The 10,895-nt window shown below is 31.4% G+C and overlaps 1 protein-coding gene across 2 annotated transcripts in view; it reads left to right on the top strand.

Annotated features, from left to right (window-relative positions):
- Positions 1–10,895, top strand: part of LOC107451130 (uncharacterized) — a 37,267-nt gene that overhangs the window by 8,136 nt on the left and 18,236 nt on the right. The window contains exons 3-5 of one of the 2 annotated variants that reach the window (XM_016067131.3): positions 1,776–2,727; positions 2,812–3,057; positions 8,195–8,439. In XM_016067131.3, coding sequence (XP_015922617.1) covers positions 1,776–2,727; positions 2,812–3,057; positions 8,195–8,439 — 1,443 coding nt within the window. Of the gene's footprint in view, positions 1–1,775; positions 3,058–8,194; positions 8,440–10,895 lie in introns of both variants that reach the window. The other variant, XM_016067130.3, reaches the window with a different exon arrangement.

Here is a 10,895-nt window from a genome sequence, read left to right as displayed (position 1 = left end):
AGCTTACTCGTTCAATGAGTCCGCTTACACTTTCACTTACACTTGCAGTTGCACATATTTTTCTCTCGTGTGATAGAGGCATTAGTTTGTTAAAGAAATATCATGGTAAATATTAACTTTAGAATATTTTTTTTAATTAAATTTTTAATTTTGTTTTTGTAAAATTGCTAAGTCTTTTTTATTATTTCGGAAATTCTTTTTCGTTATAATATGAATTCGCGATTCAGTTCACTGTGCATGCCAAAACTTAAGTATTTCTATTGTATAGACCCTGTGTGTGATGTAGTGCACAAAAAATGAATTACCCTGAATAACTTTTGATCTAATGAATAGATCTTCCATCACTAGGACACAATCATAATGGTTCGAGAGGCTGAACTCATGCATAATTAATTAATGGAGATATTTTAAATTTCGAAATCAGACGAAAAAATGTATTTGCTAAACAAAAAAAACATCCCTTTTTTGGCGGATTCGAATTTCTGACTCTTAAAATATGGAAGGTAGCTACAATTTTGGAAATATAGTCCCAATAGTTTGATCAGGAGATCGGTCGAAATTTTGGACCCATTAATTTTACTTTTACCTTTTTGCATATTTCACTATATCTTGGGTCATTTTTAAACGAAACAAAAAGCAAACAAAAAACTTAGCTCACGATTATAAAATCCGTTTTTTCAAAGATAATTTCAGGCAAAAAATAATTTTTAACAATTATTTGTTGTTTTTTATTATTTTATATAATTATAGTGAAAAAAATTGTGAATTGTGAAGCTTACAAATTTTTACATCACGTTAAATAATACAATTTTTAAGGCAAAATGCATAATTTAAGAGAAATCGGTTGAATAATTCCTGATAAATTAAATTTCAGACAAACGACTTCCTTAAAATTCGATTTCTCGAAAACTTATAGATCGAATTGGTTCAAATTTTCCATTTTGCCTTACAAAGTTTTATTCTTTAGAATGATATAGGAATTTGTATACCTTATAATTCAAAATGTTTTCGACTGTTATTAAATAAAATAATAAGAAATAATTGTTTAAAATTAGTTTCTGCCTTTTAAAAATTAGTTTTAGTTTTTGTTCATCTTTGGATAAACAGATTTTATAATTGTGGGCAAAAATGTTTCGATTCGCTTGAAAGATTTCTTAAATATGGGAAAATACTCAAAAATATTAACATTAATGGGTCAAAACTTTCAACCGCTTGCCAGACTAAACTATTGGGACCATATATCTTGATTGCGGCTACCTCCTATGTATTTTGAGGGTCAGGAAACTAAATCTCTGGAGAAAAAAAAGTAGTTCCATTCAGAGAAAGTACTTTTCATATCTGATGATTTATCTGTAAATTGTTTTTTGTTTTTGTCTTTTTTAAAACATTTCTAAACTTGTTTCGAATGAAAACTAAAAAAAAAGCTGAATTAAGAGATCATCGCAAAAGAATAAAACGTTTAGAAAATTATCTTTTATTATTTGATTACAGACTTTATTATATAGGGATTTGTTACATTTTTTAATATCATTAGATAAAATTCTTGAATTTAAACAATTAATTAGTTATAATGTATAATTTGTAAGACTTAATATTAGCAAATTTTTCTACATACATGTTAGATTAGGCAGAATTTTTATAATAATAATCTACTGTCTGACTGTGTTGAAGTCGTAGACAAATTTATATCGTTAAAGATTGTGCTGCATAGTTACTTCGTAATTCTGTTAATACATTTATTCTTAAGAATAATTCTAATTAATTTATTTAAATAGCTGTTGATGGCCGTCGTTATGACAAGTGTGAAACACCAGATGGTCGTCAAGGAGTGTGTGTCGTGAAACGATATTGTCGCGAAGCTACATTTCAGTCTCTTGAAGCTTGTGACAATGATGACAATTTCTGTTGCCCGATCACGACGCATAGATCTGCAAAGCCACCAATTTATCCCATATCAGAACCACACAATACAAGAAATGATGATATTCCAAAAAGCGTCCGTAACGCATCACATGACAGTGATCATCGATCGGTGATCGGTGATCAAAGGCCTGTATATGGCCATGCTAATCCAGAAAGAGACTCCTTGCCGCACATACCAACAGACTCTCATAAAGTGCTGTCATCTTCTAGCGGTGGTAACCGGCGAAATGTAACTTCTTACCACAATTCAGAAGAGCCAAAGAGTACAAGAAATGAGAATCCTCCAAAAAACGTTCCAAATGAATCACCAGACGATCGTCGATCAATGGCACGTGATTCTTACAATGGAAATGAAAGACCAGTAAATGGTCGTGCTGATTCTGGGGCAGATTCTTCACCAAATGTACCAATAAACTCTCATAGAGTGCCTTCTTCTTCAAGCGGTAGTAACAGACAGACTGTAACTTCACACCGCAATCCGGAAGAACCACGAAGTACAAGAAATGAGAATCCTCCGAAAATCGTTCCAAATGCGTCACCTGACAGTGATCGTCGATCAGTGCCACGGGATTCTTATAGTGGAAATCAAAGACCAGTATATGGTCATGCTAATTCTGAGACAGATTCTTTACCAAATGTGCCAGTGAACTCTCACAGAGTGCCTTCTTTTTCAAACGATGGTAACCGACAGACTACAACTTCACACAGCAATCCAGATGAGGATTCATCAAAAAGCGTTCCAAATGCGTCACCAAACACCGATGATCGGTCGAAGACGCGTGATTTTCCCAGTGGCAATCAAAGGTCAGTGTATAACCAAGCTAACCGTGGGAGGGGATCTTTTCCTAACATACCACCAGACTCTCATAACGTGCTATCTTCTTCCAGAGGAAGTAATCAACAACCTGTGTCTTCCCATCATAATCCTGAAGATGATTTTCAACCAGACATGAAAGAAAACAGAAAAAGAACCATAATCTCTGAACACTCTGTTAACAAATCATATATTCCAACGCAAGGTGGAAGAGTTAAGTTTGAGGATGCAGAACATTTATTTAATGATCGCAACAACAAAAATCGAAGGCTCAAGCCTCTGTCATCTAATAGCAATGTGAAACCATCGGTTGAACCCAGGTAATATAATTTTTGGCGCTATTAGAAAAATTTAATTCTAGCTCTAGTTTTTCTACTATCTTTATATATTTTTGTGATTCCCCCTTATTTTTCAACCATTTTCCATTTTATGGAAAATTAACAAAGCGTAAAGTAAAAATCGGAGAAATATAAAACTAGTAATATCATTAAATTTACCCCGCTCTCAAATATTCCGGATTAAATAATGACACTCAGAGTACCAATACATTTCACCTTATAATTATATGGAACAAAAAATCGAATAATATCGAAATTTATAGAGTAATGTTTACGGTAAAATCACCGAATCACTGTAATCAACTAAATATTACAGTAAAAATTACTGTATAAAATTCAAATGGATTTTACAAACGCCGTATTTAGATTTTTAAGTACTTTTTACTGTAATTTGATCCGGAATTTTTTTGCTGTGTACGCTGAATACAAAAACGACTGTTAAAATCTTCTAAAAACTTCAAAGCCATAAATGGACACATAAAGAACTAATGATTTCTCGATAATATAACATATTCTATGAAATTCTTTTGTTGTTGTTGTTCATTTACGTCGCGCTAGAACTGCACAATGGGTTATTGGCGACGGTCTGGGAAACATCCCTGCGGATGATCCGAAGACATGCCATCACAATTTTGATCCTCTGCAGAGGGGATGGCACCCCCGCTTCGGTAGCCCGACGAACTGCACGCGAAGTCGAGCACTTTACGGTAGAACAGTTTAACGAGGACCAATACCGCACACCCTCGGTCCCTACTCAGGCTGATCTAAGTGGTCACCCACCCGCACACTGACCGCAGCCAGTGATGTTTGACTTCGGTGATCTGCTGGGAACCGTGTCTTAATGATCAGTCCACTGCAGGACATGAAATTAATTTCACTTGGTATATTGTAGGGAAATTTTCATCAAATGCCCTGAAATCAATACTTTTTGAAAGATAACGACTTTAAAGCTTAAAAAAATATATTAAACTAGGAGGCTCCGCCCCCTGCTCGCTGACACTCGCCAACCCCCGAGAAATGCTACGCAATCCTATGTGGTTCACGCCGTGAACCATGGCTCGCTGCGCTCGCTCGCCAATGAACACAATGTTCTAGCACAAAGACATAGTATATTATCATCAAAGACATAGTATTTTATCATCAAAGACATAGTATTGTACTTATGTAGAAGAATTCTATCAATGTTCTTATTGGCTTTTAAAAAAGTATATTAGCTATTTAGATTGTACATGGTGAAAAAATCAAAACATTAGCTTTAGCAAAGTAAATTATCAAATATTGCAGTTACTCACCTAAATTCAACTAAATGTGTATAATAAATTAGTTAATGCTAGAAATTCTGAAAGTTTTAGAAAAAAATTTTATTATTTAAAAATATAAACTTTGAACCCTAACTTTTCCTTGTGAGATAATAACCCTCAAAAAGTCTTTCATTTTCAAGAACACAAAAATTTGTTTTATCGCCAAATGAAGTATTTTTTGGTGTTCATACATAACATTTTACATAACAAAGTACATAAAATTTTAGAACAAAATAAGGATGTTTTACATGCAATAAATTAAAATGCATGGCTGTTAGCATTAGCCGAGAAATACCACGTGGAGGTCGCCATGCTACATTTCTAATCGGGGAGTTTTGATTTTGGCAGTTCCCCTTGCCTACTGCCAATAGAAGTTTCAATTAAATTTTTTCCAAAAAACATTTTTTTGTGCAAAGCTCTAAGAAATTAACACTAAGCATTTAGAGTTTCTTTGAAAACACAATTATAGATTTGGCATCTTGGAGCAATTACTGAAAGGCTGTCAAATGACTTAACTCTTGACAGGCCAACATAAAGTTGTCCATGACTAAAAACTTGTTTAGTCAATACTAAACTGATTTTCTCAAAAGTCTGACCTTGTGACTTATTTATAGTCATGGAGAAGGCCAGCCTAATTAATTTCTAATTGAGTTTAAAATAAATATTATCATGTTTTTAGGGCATGAATCTGAATTGAACAACCTGATAATGCTCACTCTGGTTATTGTTTCCGTTTTTAAAAGCGCTATATGTTGAACCACCTCATGTGACATATACCATGTGACATTTTCAGCAGCAATCATTGGTCGGTTTTCTAACGTTGCCATTCGGGGAGTTGTAATGAGGCTTTTTTTTTTGGTGCCGTGTAAGAGAAATATATATAGATCATTTAAATATTTTACTACTTTTAAATTAATGATAAATTCTGTTTAGCTGATATATTATAATGTTTTTTGAAATAATGAGACGTGTTTATGTTTAAAGAGAAAATTAGCCCTAAAGATTTAGCAAGCTTCTCCTCAAATGTCTCAAATCATAATATATCGAAAACGAAATTGAATTGTTTGTGAGATAGCGACTTTATAAGAAAACAGAGTATTTGCAAACAGTGTTCTTTAAAAAATATTCTAAAAATTATGGATAATTCTGCCAAATATGAGTCTTAAATGTTTTGACAATTTCTTACTACATCAAACTGAAGGTTAACAACGTATCACACTGAAGAATAACAACTGAACGTTAAAGACGCATAAAATTTAACTTTGATAACATGATTATATTTAAAATTTTAAAGAGATAAATTTAGAAACTTTAGCTTAGTACAACTTTTAGGAGTATTTAAAATTTAATTTGAATTAAGTACAACTTTTCCGAATTTGAATTTTCAGGTACAACTTTTCAGAGTATTTAAAATTGAATCTGAAATATTGGGTACAATTTTTCTGAATATTCAACCTACCTGAATATTAAAACAATTTACAACAATCATTATGATTCTTTTTTTTCTTCATTAAAGCCATTTTCCTTATAATAAATAAATAATCCTGTGAAACTGAAACAGTAAGATATTAACTGATAAAAAATTTCATTCGCTTAAAAATATGCATATTGAAACTAAAAGTCTAACATGTTTTAAGCGCTCAAATATTGGCGCCCATTTTCAAGACTTCAAACGTGAATGAGAAGAATCAAAAATGATTTGAAATAGAAAACGCAATGTTGCCTTTGAAAAATGGAAGAATAAATGTGAGAGACAAAACTTGAAAAACCGCAGTAGCCGAGGGGGGTTAAAGATGCAGAACAAGAGAAACACAGTGGTCGAGAGGGGCAAAACAGGGCCCTCCTGCTTACTGCTGTATTTAAAGTTTTGTTCCTCACTTACATTTTTTTTTTTTGGCTACTTTATACTTTTCATTTCAAATCACTTTTGTTTCTTCTTATTGACATCTGGTAAATCTTGAAAATGGGTGTTTATTTTTGAAACACGTTGACTACTATTTCAAATTTGTATACTTTTAAAGCGCATGAATTTTTTAATCAAGCATTTTCTTTATAGATTGTAAAAACCATCATTAAGCTTGAGATAATAAAAGAATAAACACAAAAATATTTTTATCGTCATTGATTAATAACTAATAATGCATCGAGATAAAGCTAAGATCAAAAATGCGGTGAATAAAGAATCATAATTAAAAATATTAGGAAGAGTTGGATTATTCTCTTAAGAATAATCCAACTCTTCCTAATATTTTTAATTATGATTCTTTATTCACCGCATTTTTATTAGAAAATTTCAATTATCATCAGATTTTATTGCAGTTCCTATAGCAATTGAAATTTTTTGCGTCTTCTGGTTCGCCATGAAGCAAAAACAAGCATTTATTTTATATCTATAACATATACTATAGAATTAAAAATACGGCACCCTTAAACTTTTACAGCCTTAATAACATATATTATGAATATACATGAAAGTTCATTATTTTTTGAAAACTTTAATTTTCAATTAATTATATAAGAATTGATAAGATTAAGAACCTTTTTTAAAGAAACTCAGTCAGGCAGAAAACAAATAATTATATAATGATGTATACTATGCGAAAACAAAACGAGCACCTTGAATAGCTTTTGATCTGTAGGAACTAGCATAACGTTCTCACATTTGTGGGAGCCAAAGATAACATAACAGTCAGAATATAAAAATAAAAGTTTTATTTTCCGGAAAAAGATACAGTCACAAAACTGAGTGACTAACTTAAAATAAATTAAAATACAAAAGAAAGAGGAAAGAATATCAAGATGTGCTCGATGACTGGTTGCAGGTTTGGTATTCCCTTCGATCTAGCGAACTCTACAGATCTAAGATCAGGTTTTATTGAACTAGGATTGAATCTTACCTAGGATCTTGAAGTTTGTTAATTATTTTTGCTCACGATATTTTAATGCATTAAATCAGATGCAAAATTATTCTTTCTCTAATTAAACAAACTTTTTTTCGTGACACATTCGGGTTTTTGACCCTTTGAAATGTAGGTACTAGCCGCAATCTGGACTATATGGTTTTAATAATAGTTAGAGAGAGTGATCGAAACTTCGAACACCTTCATGTTAATTTCACTTTTTGAGAGTTTTGCCATCTTTTAAACAAAGCGGGAAAAAAATATTTTTGAAAATTATGATGAAACGCAGTTATCTAAAGATGATTCCTTGCTAAAAGTTATTATTATTTAACTTATTTATGAGAATGAAAATTTATCTAAAACTAAATAAATTTTTATTTCAACTATAAAAAACAAAATCCAAAATTTGAAAAAAGTGGTAGATTATTTCTTGAGAAATAGAAATTTAAACGTACGACTTCTTTGAAGTAGCGAAAAACGCAAGAAGTGAATGGGGTTTAAACTTTTGCCTGCTCTCCTGATCTGAAGCTTTTTAGGTAATTTTAGGGGAAGAATCAGAATCTTTCGAAGAAAAGATATATTTATTTAGATAAAGTACGTTTTCGTGTATAATTCGTTACTTTATATATCATCTGCATAAATTTATGATTAACCCCTCGAATCATTAAGATCGAAACCTAATGTTTGAAAATCCGATTATTAAATCAAAGTTATACTGGGCGTTTGCTATTTTTTCTGAAGCATTGTGCAAATATTGTTAGATAAATAAAATAAAATATAATGATGTATAATAAAATATAAAACTATTCTTATTCAATTAAAAAAAATATCCTTATTCAATTAAACTAAATTTTTTAAACCTTATTTTTTTCACTCGTTTTACATTGTCTTTATTACTTATCTAACTGCATTTAACAGTGAAAAAGATTCACACAATCGTCAAAATTCTGCTGGACCAGATTCTGCAACAAATAATCGAAATGTAAATCCCGGACCACTGATTTCTACTTTTGGACATTATCCCTCCGTTCATCAACTCGAAGTACAAAAACTGCCGAGCAATCCAAGAAGATTGAAACCATTTCATAATGAGGAAAATAACGACACATTTGATGGCAATGTGAGGCATACATTTTATCCACACACTCAACCGAAAGTTCCAGGTCAGTTACCTCAAATACTTTAATGGTTGTATTTATCTTTTCTATCAGTTATATCAGTTTCTATCAGTTATAAGTTTCCTATAGAGCTAAAACCCGAGAACGCCAGACCTGCGTCATAATATAAAATATTTTCAACGCACGTCCATTAAGGAGGCTAAAAACGGTCGGCTATTATTAACAATGTATCGCACTGGCTTTGGTAGGTAACAGGTGGCAAAGATGCACATAAATGCGCCATTTTATAAAAGTGGAATTTTTTATATGTTATTAGGGCAACTATTTTAAGATGTTTCCCAAACATCCGGACAGTACGCATGCTAAAAACCACCCCCGGACACTCTTAAAGGCTAAGAAAATGGGAATATACTAACATTATTTTATAAAGGCTAGATTTTAAGTATTCTATTTGGTCAACTATTTCAAGATGTTTCCCAAGCCGCCGGATAGCTCTCATGATGGAAACCACCTGCCGAACACCCTGAAAGGCTAAGAAAATGGGACCATACTATCATTTAATAAAAGCTGAATTTTACGTTTATTATTTGGGTAACTATTTCAAAATGTTTCTCAAGCCGCCGGACAGAACGCATGCTGGAAATCACCTCTGCCAGGCACCTTTAAAGGCTAAGAAAATGGGACACGTCATTTTATAAAAGCTGAATTTTAAATATTTTATTTGGGCAACTATTTCAGGATGTTTCCCAAGCTGCCGGATAGTTCTCATGCTGGACACTCTTGTTCGTTAATGAAATGTGACTGTACCAGCATAATTTCATAAAATCTGAATTCTATATATGTTATTTGGTCACTATATTGAAGTAGTCGGACAGTTTTGAAATTTCTAACACACTATCGAACTGTTTTGAAGTTTATAATCATGTAATCCCTTGTCAGACAGTTTCAATGTCTCCCTCTTCAATGTTTCTAACTCAATTAAAGTTTACTAAATTTTAATTGTAATTTCGCCCTTTAATAAAATTTAAATTTTATATAAAATTCAAATCTTAAAAAAATTATGATGTGTGGACAACAATTTTAAAATGTTTTCCCAAGTAGCCAGACAGTCTTTCAGTCCATTTTTGACATTGTTGTAGGCCCGCGGTATGTTTGTGAGCTTAATGACTTATAAGCGTGTACTAGTAAGATAGATTTAATACGGTTTCTTTTGTTGTGCATCATTCGTACCCCACGACAGATGCGTTCTATGTAAATACTTATAAGTTAGCCTTAAATTGCTTCAGAATAATTTTTAAAAACAATTTGCTGCAAATTAGGCACTTTCTACAAAACTGTTTATGATTTGTTCAAAATAATTAAAACATTTTGCTTAAAAAGTTGACAATCACGTCAATGTAGTAATTAATTAACAATTTTATATCCCTTTAATATTATTGCAGCTTTTAAAAAATATTAGTTCTGAAAAAAGCCGGCTTTTTTTAATTTTAGCTTGACTTTTTGGTGGTTTAAATCAAAACACTGACCGACTCGTTTTTGGCCTGACTCAAATCTAGAAAACCTGCGAGTGACATGTATATAGTTCAGATTTTGAAAAATGACGTCGTTATACTCAAATTTCATTAACTTTAAAGGGTGTTCGGTAGCTGATTTTTATATTTCGCCCTTGACCCTTAAATCATCTTAAAATAAAATCATCTTTAGATAGTTGCCCAAGTAACTCATTAAAAAAAAATCAAAGTATAAAAGGACGTAAGTAGGGTCCCATTTTGTGCATTTTGAAACCTGTTACCTGCCAAAGCCAGTACGTCTCATCATTAATAATAGTCAATCCGTTCAAACCTACCTTAGTCTACTTGCGTAGAAAAATTTGGACCTTACATTTTGACAGGAACAGAAAACATTAAGGAACAGAAAACATCAAAGGAACAGAAAACATTAAAACGTTAAAAATACAATACATTTGTAATATTTTCACAAACGTAAAAAATACAATACATTTGTAATATTTTCACAACCGCAAAAAATACAATACATTTGTAATATTTTCAATAAACAAATACACTTCAAAAAGCTTAGAAGTGATTATATTTACTCCTTAAAAATATAATATTTTCTATTCCGTAACTGTAATTAAAGTTTTAAATTTGGGTTTTTAAAACATAACATAAACTTTGACGAAATGTTTAAATTGCTCTGGTGTAAAAAATATATATGCATGTATGGTGCCTGTATCTATTTGTTTGATACTAAACTAATATATTAAAGAGCAAAAAATTAAAAAATATTTAAAAATAAACTAAAGTTTAAAAAATATATTGACATCATTTTTCTTCCGAAACAGCTGTCTATTATTAATTAATTCATTTAAAGCAAAATCTTCAAAATTTTTGTGAAATTCATTAACATACCATTTCCCACTTTCATTTTTATTTTCAATTTTACAATGCTTTCACTGTTCTCAACAATGTTTTACGAAATTCTTACAATAACAACTCAAA

This window comes from Parasteatoda tepidariorum, chromosome 6 (genome assembly GCF_043381705.1).
Source record: "Parasteatoda tepidariorum isolate YZ-2023 chromosome 6, CAS_Ptep_4.0, whole genome shotgun sequence".
NCBI lineage: Eukaryota > Metazoa > Arthropoda > Arachnida > Araneae > Theridiidae > Parasteatoda > Parasteatoda tepidariorum.
This window is presented reverse-complemented; position numbering and strand designations above follow the sequence as displayed.